Genomic DNA, 14,564 nt, shown 5'->3' with positions numbered 1-14,564 from the left:
CGTGTTCTCATCCCATAAAAGTTAAAATTAGAAACTCATGATTCATATAATATTTCATCTTATTACCTATTATTCTGTGCTGTGGTAAATGGGATCAGTTCTTGCCATAATATTCTCTCTCTCTCTCTCTCTCTCTCTCTCTCTCTCTCTCTCTCTCTCTGTGTGTGTGTGTATGTGATGAATGTAAACAATTTATGATTTCCTGGCCTATTTTAAAATGTTCCCCTGTGCTGTGGTTTCCTTGTCAAACACCTTTAGCAAGAACTCTAAAAGAACTTTCCCCTAATCTGTTCTGAACTTACTGATGAACAAGTTCAAACTTGCTCATATGATGAGGCTTTTATAAAGTGTTTGCCATAAGGGAGCAGAAATATTAAATTTCCAAGGCAGTGGGTGAGTGCTCTGAGGAGACAACTTAGATGTCCAGTCATGAGTGAGTGCTCTGAGGAGACAGAAGAAGATAAAGTAGAAAAAGAGTTAGCTCCATACAGAAGAGAGGAGGACATCTTGCCTGTGCACTTGTTCTCAGTGGTCATGAATGGAATCATTCCTATCACAGAACAATCATCCACTCTAGGCATTAGGAAGTATCTTCTCCAGGTAAAAATAAAATAGTTGGTGCCAAGGTCATGTGGCTAAATGACTCGCACCCTGTTTGTTTATATATATAAAAAAAATAGATAACAAATGTTTAATACATTTCTTGCTTGTTTGTTCCAACAGATATTACGTGTCAATATAGCAAACGAAAATATCAGCCTGCATAATTTCAAGACACTGACATGGAGCTCTTCATAATTCATAAAGCAAGATGCTATGAACAGATTTAAACTACTTATACTTCATAATGATATAATTATTGTATATCATCAATTGTTCCATTACCAATATGGCTAGGGCATCTTATGGTTTTATTTTGTTATTTTTTTTGTGTGTATGTGACTTCCAAATATAATATCTCTAATGGACAGGAAGGCTTTGAGAAGGAGATTAAGTAGGAAGAGATGAAAGGAGTTGGATGTACAAAATAAGTTGTTTTTATAGAAGTGTGCCTTAAAGTGTATGCATTTTGTTGACCACATCTCATGTATATAGCAATAGTTCACACAAACATCTGTAATTCAAATGCTATAGAAAAATAAAGCAATGAACTTGAAAGACATTCTCAGTGTTGTGATGTTTGTTCTTGGGGACCTCACTTTGGCATTAGGCTATCCTGATGTCCAGAAGACTTACCTGAGCTTCTCTCTCTTGTTTGCTGTGCCATCAGAACCCTTGCAGTCTGGTACAGTCCAATTTGTATTGCCCTTTGGAGTGTAGTGAAACTCCCACTGGACAGCCCCTTAAAGAAAACGGAGCCACCCTCCTCCCCCCACACACAAACACCAAATTCTGAGAGAGGTTATTGGCTGTAGAAGGATATACCTGAGCATCCTTATCACATTTTTTAAGAGTTTGCTTCCGTGACTTTCTGTCTAGGTTGTTACTTTTTACAGAGATAGTGAGGTAGAGTAGAGGCAGGAGTTGTTACAGAAGCTTTGCATGTCCTTCTTCAACTGTCAGTCTGTAGTCATTGTTACCATGGCAAAAGTTGCTTCCTTGCCTTTTACAGCCAGCAGGATCATAGATATGGACTTTCACATGGTGTCTGGAGATAGCATAAATCACAGACATCCGTCCACATGGTCTTCCATGTCAGCACGTGCCATGGATGTCAGCACAGTCAAAGGTAACAGTACACACCATGGTCCTCAACATAGCCCCTTTGCTGTAGTTGGAATGTGGGCCCAGACACAGCTCTCAGCTACGCCACAGACCTGAACATCAGCATAACCTCAGATGATGGCCCTGACCAAGGATGCCTCTATGGCCTTTGGTGGTACCTCATGCCAGGGGCCTCAACATGTCTCCTGGCTGCTACAGAACTTTGACATCCACATTAACTCCAGGGTTCAACTCAGCCTGGAGCAGCAGACCACAGATACCAAAGTGGCCTCCAGAGCAGCACAGATGATGATAGAGGACTTTTGAGGAGGCCTAATCCAGAAAATGTACTGCTCATCTTTCTGGGTAACCTGTCAATGGTCAAGACTGGGGCTGAGTGACATGTGACATCATCCTGTTGGCCCAACTTGACGACATGTTCCCCCACCAACAGACTTCTGTCACGCCTATCACTGAAACCAAGTCTCTAGTTTTTCCTTCACTGCTCATTCATTAATTACTCTGATCTTTTTTCCCACCTCCTTAACAAATATTTGTCACAGCGGAACTGGAAACCGCAGTGTCAATCCATGTTGAAGTATTAGATACTTTGCACACTCCAGTAGTTCATAGATGGGGTAGAGGTTGGGGTGGACTGACTCAAAGTGCTGGAACTAGGTCCAGATGAGAGCTAAGTTGGCCAGCTGGTGGTGGGCCCATGGGCCTGTCTTTCACTGAGGCCCCATCCATAAGTATTTATATCAGTTAGTCTTCTATTGCTATGACAAAACACAATGGCCAAGGCAATTTACAGAAGACATAATTTAATAGGGATTACAGTTCTAGAGAGTAATAGAACAGGAAATGGCATGGGCTTTAGAAGCCTCAACCCCAGGGATGCACCTCTTTCAATAGAGACACACCTATGAATCCTTCCCAAACTGTTTCATCATCTGTGAATCAAGCATTCAAACATGAAAGTCTTTGGTGGCCATTGGTAGCCATTCCCATTCAAACTACCACATATATCTATATAACTTTGCTTATGTCACTATATAATCATGTGTCATGAAATCTCAAAGAGTTTAAAATTAGGAATTATACTCCTAAAAATTATTAATGTCAAAATTTATTTACTTGATTACATATATATTTATATATATTTCTTCAATGAGGCATGGGAGTGTGAACAATAGGAGGATAATAGGGTGATAATATTAGAGTATAATATATACCTACATATATGTAAGTGTATGAGTGAGAGAGGAGAGTGATATATATATATGTATATATATATGTTAAAATAAAACCCACTATATATGTATATATATGTTAATATATAATATGCATATGTATTATGTATATATATGTTAATATATATGTTAAAATAAAACCCATTATATAAAATATGTATATATATATGTATTTATATAGTATGTGTATATAAATTATATATATGTGTGTATATATATGTATGTATGTGTATATATATATATATATATATATATATATATATATATAAAGATGTAACATTGAAACCTCCAATTTGTGTGTGTACACATACACAAGCACATACACACACACACACAAACACATGAAGATGTCATGGTGAACTATATTATATGAATATCTAAAGATGTCATAGTGAAACCCATTATGTTATAGAATAAATTCACATTAACAAAAATAAGTTTACCAAATGAAATACTTAGAAGAGTATCCTGAGTTTATTCTTTTGCAAATCTTTTCAAGGTTTACTGAAATAGATGGGTTCTTATGCTGCAATTCTAAATTTCTTATATCATGTGAGTGCATGAAGAACAATATATTATCTTCTTTCATGCACCATAACCAAATTGCTTAAAAAAATAATGGAGGGAAAGGTTTACTCTATCTCAGAGTTTCTGAGATATTTTAGTTTTATCATGGTAGGGAAAAGCATAACAAATCTATGCCAGAATGAATAAGAGGAGACATCATGCGGGAGATGGCATAGGCTGATAGTGGACACCTCTTTCAAAGGCCTGCCTTCCCTGGCCTGTTCTCATCAGCCTGCCCCCCAACTCCAAAAGGCTTCATGGTTCTCAAGTTATTCCAGAAGCCTGAGACTGGAGAGTTAAAACATGAGTCTTTTAGGGTCATTACAGGTGCAAAGCATAACAGACATTAACAAAGGAAACTATTTCTTGATATCTTTACAAAAACAGTTTGCCTCAAATTATTATTGAAAATGTCTCAGGGACCCCAGAGTTTGACTTGAGAACTACCTTCAATAGAACTAAGGCCACCTGAGTCTACCCCAGGGAACCAGGACCCATAGACTTCCCCTCTTAGTTACTGGTCAGCTAGTAAGCAACAGGATCTTACTTTCTGCCATATTTCCTCTCCAAATCACAAATTTTTAGTTTACTTAAAAAAAAAAACTGTCTTAGTTTCCTCTTGTATTGCTTTGATAAAATACTCTGACCAAAAAAAAAATCAACTTAAGGAAGGATTTGTTTTGGCTATATTTCACCAAGGAAGGGCAAAGTGACAAGAGCCAGTCCCCTAATGTCCATGGTCAGGAAGTTGTGAACAATAAAAACGTGTTTTCAACTACCTTCCTCCTGTATAGAGGGTACAAAATCCAAGTCTATGGAATGTCAGCACTCAATTTAGTGTGGACTTTCCCATCCAACCAACCCAACAGACACAATTTCTCAGAGGCATGATTATAGCCTTAAGAATTACTCTGTCACTCACAGAAGTGCCTGGATGTTTGTCTCCTTTTCTCCACTATTCATCCTACCAAGCTGACAATTGATATGATCACAGTAAGTTAGTCAAAAAAAAAAATAAATAAATAAAAACAAAAACAAAATAAAAACAAAAAAACAAAACAAAACAAAAAAACCCTAAACCTTTTCATTTCAAGAAGAAATTGACTTCTTCCTTTACTAATGCTACATTGAATGCCTAATGTACCAACAAAGCCAAGGTTGTGCTGTCCTTGGTGATTATGATCAGTTTCACTACACTCATTCCTCTGCCTGTCCAGCTGAAGCACTGAGAGATTTGCACTAGCCTTGGGGGTTGATGCTCTGAAAGGAAGTGTTTCTGACATGATGATTCCAATCACCAGCTCATCTCTACATCCACTTGATAGGTGCCTAAAGCCAACTTTATTCCAGCTTGTCTGCTGACAACTGTGAGATGCCAGGTTCCATGTTTGTTTTTTCCCTCCATGATGTTCTATTAACTTTGCAAGAATCAACTCAGTATATGATGCAATTTCTTTGAGCTGCTCATTTCCAAACTGAAAGGTGAATTGACTTTATGATTTGTAAACACATTTTAGATTAGTGTGGGTTGTGTGTTCTAACTGCTCATTATCAAACTGAAAGGTAAACTGAGTTTATAATTTGTAAGTACGTTTTAGATTAGTGTGGGCTGTGTGTCATCACAGACATGAACTATGGGGAGTTAAGAAGTCACAACCATAAAAAACAAATCAGAAATTTTTGTAGTAATAAATCTCTTTTCTTGACCTTTGGCCAACGTATTTTCCCCATTTGAGATGAGGTATAGGTGCATTTTCTCTCTAACAAAGGCTAGTTTATACTGAAACAAACATAAGGTAAACAAATGTATTCCTTCTTGAGGAGGCAAAATTCTTAAGGCGCGAAGTTCTTTGAGTATAAGAACAGTTTTGAAATGTGCTGAGCCATTGCAGGCATGGGAAGTATCCACCAGAGGTGTTTTACCACTTCATGGTTGTTTACTGTTATGACTGAGAATGAGGAGGTGCAAGAAAGCTGGTGAGGTGACTTAGTTGTTAAGAGCACTTGTTGCTCTCTGGAGGATCTAGCTTTGGTTTGCAGCATTCATTCAGTGGCTAACAAACATATGTGCATAACTTTAGGGGGATTCTGCCCTCTATACAGCAGTTCTCAATCTGTGGGTTGAGACCACCCAGGGAGAGGGGTGAATGACCTTTTCAATGGAGTTGCCTAAGGCCATTGGAAAATGCAGATATTTATAATATGATTTATAACAGCAAAATTACAGTTATGAAGTAACCGTGAAAATAACTTTATGTTTGGAGCTCACAACAATGTGAGGAACTATATTAAAGGGTTTCAACATTAGGAAGGTTAACCACGGCTCTATGAAAACCTAGCACATGCCAAGTGCACATACACGTGTGCAGACAAAACAGTCGTATACATAAGTTAGATGAATCTGTAAAAATTTAAACAATTATGGAGAAAGCATCTTTGATTTAATGATTTAAAGACTCAGTGCAAACAAAGTTTGGGAGGCAAAAATGAAGACAGAGACAACGTGACAAGCATAAGCAATTTATCTTATTTTATTTTTACTTGGTCAACTGATTGCGAGATAACAAAAAACTAGAGGTCTGTGGATTTCAAGCGCTGGACAAAACCATGGAGACAATGTAGAGTCTCCTTTTGCACCTTCTTTTGTTAGATGTGCAGAGAACTGAACACCACATACTGAAAAGTAATCAGATGTGAGTAAAAACCAAAGAAGGGACAACAACAAAAACCCCTAACTGTCCCTTCCCTATGTAGTAACAAGTGTCTTTGTCTCCTTCTCACAGAGCATGTTTGGACTATTTTACTGTCTGTTGGGAAACGCACACACCTGTACTCCAATTGCTCTCAATTATATAGGGCTGTAAAACAATTGTGACAGAAGTTGGCTCATTTAGCCTTGTCACCTTTGCTCAGTGCTCCATATGCACCGCAGAGAGCCAGACCTGGCGAAGGACACTGCAAGTCGGCAATGAGGTAAGTGCTTGGAACACATGATATTCTTTATTTTCGTAAAAATTTTTGTTCCTGCTCTGGTAAGGTATTTAGATAGTCACATTTTCCTTCCAGATATTGTATTTTATTTTCTTTATAGAGGATAAAAAATGGTGAGATGTAGAATGGAGAGATGTATATATCTTTATGCTGTGTGTGTGTGTGTGTGTGTGTGTGTGTGTGTGTGTGTGTGTGTGTGTGTACATGCCTATGTATGTGATATATGTATGTATGGGCAAAAGGTCTAATGTAAGATGTCCCTCTTACAGTGGGAGAAACCATGGGAATAACAAACATCTGGAATCCTTGTGGAAGTCAGTCAAAGGTGGCAGGGATTCTGAGGAAGGTGAATGTGTTCCAGTTTAAGGACTTCTGAATAGAGAAGAATTTCTGCCTCTGTGAATCCATTCACATCTTCCCTCTACCTAGATGACAATAGCTTTTATCTCAGAGTGATGATAAAGTCTCCAAATTTTCTGAGCTACCCTGTAGACTCTTGGCTTTGGGGAAGATTAAGGAGACCTTGAAATAGAGCATGCTTCTATTTTGTTGAGGTTAGAAATAAAAATTCTCCCTAGGAAGAGAAATAGTACTTGGAGAAAGGCTAGTCAATGGCCTGTATCAATGGGCTAGATACTGCCCATGAGCTGTATGTGTAGGAAACCCCATCAGAACAGCAATACCAACCAACCAGAGCTTCCAGGGACTAATCCACTATCCTAAGAGTACACATGAATGGACCCATGGCTCTAGTTGCATATATAGCAGAGGATGGCCTTATTGGGCATCAATGGGAGAAGAAGCCCCTGGTCCTGTCAAGGCTTGATGCCTCAGTGTGGAGAAACATCAGGGTGAGGAGGCAGGAGAGTGTGAGTGGGTTGGGGGAGCACGCTCATAGAAGCAGGGGGAGGGGGATGGCATAGGGGGGTTATGGAGGGCAAACCAGGAAAGGAGATAACATTTAAAATGTAAATAAAATATGTCCAATAAAAAAAAACACAATTAAATCAAGCAAGAAGCTCAACTGAAAAAAAAAAAAAAAACAAGAAATAAAGTCAGGAATTGTGAGTGTTTACAGTGAGTCTTTCAGACTTTTCACAGCCTTAAATGCCACCTTTAGAGTTTTTTTTTTTTTTTCTTCTTTTTTTTTTTTTTTTTTTTTTTTTTTTTTTTTTTTTTTTTTAGGTCTTAAAGATCTATAGTCTGGGTGATGTGACAAGGAACTCAAGTACTGTATGAAGAAGCAGTGACTCCCAGTGCTTGCCTCAGTTTTACTTCTAACCATGTTTAAATAGAAATTCTTTAACATTTTTTATGAAATAGGAATCATGATGTTTAAACTGTTGCATACATAGATTTTATGATAGTATAATGATAAAATGTTTCTCTATTTTCTTTTACTGGTGTGTTGAGAGAGAGAGAACATGTTTGCATGTGTGTGACTGCACATGTGATGTGTGTATACATGTACTTGTGCTCCTGCCTGCATGTAGATACCCAAAGCTAAGATCAGGAAACATTTTCTACCTACTCATATTTTGTATTTATTAGAGTCAGGATCTTTCTGTCAAACCCAGAGTTTGCTTATATAGCTAGTCTTGCTAGCCAGCTTGCTCTGTGGCTCTCTACATTTCCACAGTGGAATCATAGGCGAGTCAGCATGTCAGCATGGCTTTTACTGAGTTCTGAGGATTGGAATTCTTGTCCATCTGCTTCAGAGTCAAGTGCTCTGATGGCTCAGCAACAGCCCCAGCCCAATATAATTCCTATATAATAGAGAGTAAACCTTTTCAACAATTTAGTAGCAGATAGTCAACCAACAGGTTTAGGTTACTAAGAATAGTTAAGTCTTTCAAATTCATTCCCTCAGACTTGGTTTCTCTGAGAGCTAAAGTTTATTTCTAAACCCCTTTGGCAAATTATTTGTTAGTTATTAACCCTCATCTTTCTTTTTTTTTAAATTGTTATCTACTAACTTAAATGTTACCTCAATTAAAAATTGAATTACTTACTTCAATGAAAATGTTTGTCTAGATGTTAATATAATTGTCCTAAAGGATGGGAGTGAAGGAGAGCGTAAAGTCAGAGAACAAGAAAATTAAAACAAAAAACAAATGTGAAGCTTGCTTTTTTATATTGAGTTTTATTATCATTGCCTAAGTGGTGGTTTACTTTCTGAGAACACAAGGAAGGAAAGAGGCTAGGATAGAGGAGTCACAAAAATTTTGATCATGAGTTTAATGCATTTATAGTTTAGTCCACCATTAAGACTTGGCTATAGAAGATCTTAATGACTGTGTTGGGTCATTGGGAACACAACTCAAAGTTACAGGGAAAGTGGACCAATTAAACTGGCCAGTGCATACTAGATATAAATTTATTTTAAAAGATAAGTAAAGAAAATATAAATTTTTCATTCAAGCTATTATTATATGAGTTCTTAATTGATTGGGTTGGTAGGTATCTTAGTTAGGGTTTTATTGCTGTGAACAGACACCATGATCAAGGCAACTCTTATAAGGACAACATTTGGTTGGGACTGGCTCACAGTTTTAGAGGTTCAGTCTGTTATCATCAAGGCAGTGGCATGACAGCATCCAGGCAGGCATGGTGCAGGAGGAGCTGAGAGTTCTACATCTTCATCTAAAGGCTGCTAGTGGAAGACTGGTTTCCAAGCAGCTAGGATGAGGGTCTTAAGCCCATACCCACAGTGATACACCTACTCCAACAAGACCACAACTCCTAATAGTGCCACTCTTTGGGCTAAGCATATACAAACCATGATAGTAGGAGTTGGGAGTAGGGTAAAAAGAAGGATTGTATTATGTTTAAACATCATGTTTATTTTTGTTGAACTTTAGGAACTTTTGAAACATTAACAGAATTACTGAACATATGAACCTCAATCCTTAGGTGAGAAATATAGGTTGAATTGTTATCACCTTTAGTGGGGGGGGGGCAAATGAATAATGGACATTGCTCAAAGAGAGTAAGTGGTTTAAAAGGAGTCTCTGTGACCTTATGAGAAATATCAGCATTAATAAAACAGAAAATTAACAGAAAACTTAAAAGGATCCAGGACTGTGGATAGAAATTGGAGCATATCAATAAATGGAGTGCTTTATAGGGGAGAGAGAAAGAGTGGTTTGATAGGGTGAGACAACTAAGACTGTGCCCATGAATTTGGTAACTTAGATGCTGGTTACTTGGTAAGATTACATTTAATAGAGTGAAGGAAATGCAAGCTGTGCCAAAAATACAGGAGGAAGTAATAAGGCGAGTGTGGAAGACTGTGCAATTGCCTTCTTCTTGTCATCTGTTTGGAGACAGAGTTTAAAGTAGCTCAGTCTGGCTTCAAATTTACGAGTTAGTAGAGGACAGCCTTGTACTTCTCATCTTCCTGTGTTTAACTCCATAATGTTGGGATTACAAGCCTGTGGTGCTTAGCTCATCAGGGTGCGCTAAGGACAGAGGTCAGAGCCTTGAGCATGCTAAGTGAATTACATCCACAGCACAGAATTTACTTATGTGGAAGGATAGCTCAGCAATGAAAAAGAGAGCTACAGAAGAAGAGAGTTCTTGACACATGAGGATGGTTTGAGATATTCATGAATGGAATAAGCAGCTTTGGAAGAAGAACTTGACCATGCAAGAAAAGAATTGACAGAATGTGGACATTTCAGAAGCCCAGTTATGATAAGAGCTAGAAAATAATGCAGGAATTAGATTTTGACAAAAGAAAATCATTGTTCACACAGGGAGAAAGAGTTTGCTCACTGGGCATAATATTTAAAGAGTAGCTTGCTTGCACTGAGAGATAAGAGATGAGGTAATTTCTGTAAAACAGTTACTTTTCATTTGTGGACATGATATCATTTAAGTATAAGATATGTTTAAACACTTAATCATGATTAAACTTAAGACTTTGAGTTTTCATTGATGCTCTTAGGAGGCAATAAAGCCATCAGTGGGTCACAGGTGCATGTTCTGGATGGAAATGATGAATCTTTGTACTATCTATGTTCAGACAAAATATCAACACAGTAATGAAAATTTGGCTTCTTTACTTTAGGGTACAGATTCAGTAAAGAGATAAAAAGAAATGGCAAATTACACAACAAATATTGGGACATAGGCCAGTCTCCAGTAAGAGATGACAGTTCCCAAGAGGACAGAAGAGATGGAACAAAGAAAAGAAGTCTGTGTACCTTAAAGAGTCAAGAATATGGGGCATGTTCTAGTTACTTTGCCTTTGCTGTCATGTCATAAAATACCATGACCAAGGCAGCAGAAAGAAGGGAGGATTTATTTGAGCTTATGATTCTAAAAGGAGCCTAAGAGTCCAACATGGGTGTGAGACACGGCAACCAGCAGGCATGGCGGTCAAAACAAGAAGTTGAGAGGCCACATCTGTAATTGGAAGCATGAAGCAGGGTGGATGGAAGTGAGGCCAGGCTGAAAGCTCTCAAAGCTACCCTGCCCTGTGATATATTTCCTGTTCAGTTGTCACCCTCCCCCACCCAAAGTCAGAGTGGTGCACCACTAAAAGTTAGTTTACTCTGGAGTGACCTTGCATGTTATTATCTGTAGTGGCCTTTTTCCGGTGGACTATTTAATTCCCTAACACAAAGATTACCTGTAGGAAGCAATGTCTACTCTTTGAAAGACTGAACTGAGCTCTAATTATGCCTCAACTCAGTTTGATGTTGTTCTAACTTTGAATAGCTCTTAACTGTTAAGTCATGACAACTGATTTTTCTGGGCATGCTGTGGTAGCCTGAAACTGTTACAGTAAAGGAATTGAGCATTTTTAAGGGGAGATAAAATCTGCTTTTGTGTCCACAAATGGACCTGCGATTTTGGCTGGTAAGCCAGGTTTTAGGAAGAGAGAAATCACTTCTTGGCTCCTCACAGAGGACAAGGCCTTTCAGTCTGTATTTTCCTGCAAGTGCTCTGGACCAGGCATCTGGGAGACAGCCTCCAAATATTGGCAGGACTCTCTCTGTCCTCCAGGTAGGGTGAGGGAGTCTCAGCTCCTGGCAGTGCCCCTCAGGGCCCTAGGCTGTGGGCAACAGAGCCAGGTAGTTTACCGTCGATTCTTCAGCATCTCCCAGATGATGGTAACATGCATTCTGTCAGGGACTGTCTTCCCATGGTTTTTGCACTAAACTTTCTGACCCACCCTACAATATCAGTTCTTGTCCTTCCTTAGTCCTGCTGGTCTCTTCCCTCCTTCCCTCTCTCCCTCCCTCTTTCCCTCTTTTCCTCCCTTGATTCCTTCCTCCCTTCTTTTCCCCTTTCAGACTCTTTAATACATCTCCTAAAACTTGTCTATGACATTCATGGTCAGATGTATTTATAATTCTCCAGCATGTTTGAACCTTTTTATTTGAGATAAAAATGGTTCAGCTAAACATGCATCTTGATTCTTCCTAAGAATCTGTTAACAAAAGCCTCCCATTCCTCCTTAAATGTTTTAGCAGGGGCCCATATCCCTTGAGGCTCCCCTGAGGGGGTCTCATGAAAAACTCACCTCTTCTTGAGATGTATAGCTGCCTGGTTTCAGGGGTAAGATGGGCAACTACCCATCTTGTGACTTGACAAGTGCCACTTGCTAAGATTTAGATGCTAAGATTCACCTGCCTAATTCCAGAGCTGAGCCATATTTTTATGGCAGATAGGAGTGTTCTGTGGGTACCAGACCTACATCCAGAGGCTTGAGTTGATGGTTCTGAACTGCCCTGTGCCTTTATCACAGATCCTGTCTGTTGCTTTTTTTCAGAAGCTTTGGTTAGAAACAAAGGGCAGGTGGACTCTGCCAAGCACATGCTTGTGTTGGTTCCGCATACTTTAACAAGGTCATTAAAACCAATACTGCTTCACCAAGTAGAGTTTGAGGAAATGCGAAGACCTCACTTTCTGTCAGCAGATCCTGACTTGTCCAAAGTCCTCTAAACGAAGACATTGCCTTGAATTGTGTCTGCATTATCTCCTTTACTCTTAAAACAAAATGTTGCTATTGTTAACTTTTGCTTATGTAAAGTACATAGGATTATTCTCGGAAAGTCTGTTTTGCCTGTTTTTTTCCCCCATATCCTTAGCTTACAGTGTTCTCAGAGACTACTTAGGCCTAGGGCACAACCAAGACACAGTTGGGTCTATCCATTTATCTGCCCCCCCCCCCCCAAGAATGCTGTTGTCAGCATTCTCACTGAGGTTCCAAAGATTCAGGGAACATTTCCTTCCCATTGCACTCAGGGCATGGTCTCATATGCTGTGCTGTTCTCTGTCTCTCCTGTTACTAATAACTTCGATGAATGCCTTTGGGGCACATCACAGGCACATTCGGGCAATGGAAGTGCTATTTGAGAGCTTTCAGTGAGGAAGGGCCTCCACTGGGCCCTTTGCTCAGTGTGTGAGAATGACAGCGCTCCTGTTCTAGAGAATTGTGTGTGTAGATGTGTTTATCTTATGTGTAAATTGCTTGCTGCCCAATTAGTAAGACCAAAGTTTTGAACCCTAGCACAAACATAAAAGATGGGATGGAATGAATGTACATGACTGTCTGTAGCCTCCTCCCTGATGGGTGCCGGTAGACAGGTGGCTTATGCATCGAACCATAGCAGTGGGCTCAGGTTCAGTGAGAGGCTCTGTCTCAAAAGAGAAAGGGAGACACCTGTTACCCACCTCAGCATATGTGCACATGGGTGGGGGTGCATACGGCACACACTCATATACACATAGTACGTCATGTACACACAAACATATACAAAGGGAAGGGATAAATTATGTAATTATATTTTATTTACATAGTTCAAAACTATTACAAAAGAAGAAAAAGATCATAAGCTTATAAATAATAGATGGGTAGTGTTTAGGACTTCCAAAGTGCAACAATTTAAGGCACTCCTAAATTCTGTGGTAGACTCAGGTGTGGTAGAAAATCATAATTGGAGCTGCGGGGTGCCCTGGAATCATAAAGTGCATAGTGAAGTTGAACTTTCTATAATTAAAGCAAACATGTGAGACATAACCCACAGTCTGCTTTGTATTATGTAGATGAAGAGACACAGGCCCAATAAAATAAAACAACCCCCTGTTCGAAACCCAGGGAAATAACCCATGTCCCTCACTTCCCAGTTTACATATTTTCCAGCACTGCTAATGTTTTGACACTTAGACCAAAGCATGCTCCTCATGTTTAAGGAGAGCCACTAAGTGTGCTAAAACATGAACACAAGCATTCTGCTGAGATCAGGATCAAATTTATTTATGCCATCACATCCTTATAGGTTCCATGATTCTGAACAGTTGTGCTCCTAAGCACCACACTGCAGGCATTGGAAGGAGACTTGAATCATTCTTGATTTTTTTTCCTCTCTAGTTGAACCTTTTTTCCCTTCTGTCCATGCTGAGTGTGATCAAGGTAACTAAGTATCATCTTAGCACTGAGTAGATCAGGGTAGCAAAGTATCATCTTAGTACTGAGTAGATCAGGGTAACAAAGTATCATCTTAGTACTGAGTAGATCAGGGTAACAAAGTATCATCTTAGTACTGAGTAGATCAGGGTAACAAAGTATCATCTTAGTACTGAGTAGATCAGGGTAACAAAGTATCATCTTAGTACTGAGTAGATCAGGGTAACAAAGTATCCTTTTAGTACTGAGTACAGAGAATTGATTACTACATATGCACAAGGGAGACATTTGTTTATACAAACAAAATTTTCTGGTTTATGTAAAGAGAAAAGCTGGTGATCAGTTCTGTTATGTAGACAAGTTGTGTATGTGTCTCTGATTATGTGTGCTTCTATGTAGTGGATGGGACTATGAGTGCAGGTGTACATGTATGTGTGAACACATGTATGTAGAGGTCAGAAACCAACACTAAGTATCGATTTACTTTTTAAAAAGAAGTTCTCTCATCAAACCCAGAGCTCAAGGACTGGGTAGACTGGCCAGATCTCAGGCCTCACAATCTCTCTGTCTTTAGCTCATCCCTAGCATGTCAAACTGAGGTTCAAAACTTAGGACCTTGTGATTTGAAC

The 14,564-nt window shown here is 39.0% G+C and overlaps 1 protein-coding gene across 1 annotated transcript in view; it reads left to right on the top strand.

The window, feature by feature from the left end:
- The window catches only part of MGAM (maltase-glucoamylase), a gene marked incomplete at both ends in the record, with an annotated part of 194,548 nt that overhangs the window by 106,030 nt on the left and 73,954 nt on the right, over positions 1–14,564 (top strand). The window contains one exon of the mRNA XM_080932402.1: positions 6,381–6,497. Coding sequence (XP_080788528.1) covers positions 6,381–6,497 — 117 coding nt within the window. The remainder of the gene's footprint in view (positions 1–6,380; positions 6,498–14,564) is intronic.

The sequence above is a fragment of the Micromys minutus genome (assembly GCF_963924665.1).
Source record: "Micromys minutus genome assembly, chromosome: 18".
In the NCBI taxonomy this organism is placed as follows: Eukaryota; Metazoa; Chordata; class Mammalia; order Rodentia; family Muridae; genus Micromys; species Micromys minutus.
The sequence above is the reverse complement of the archived record's forward strand: the minus strand, read 5'-3'. Positions and strand labels throughout refer to the sequence as shown.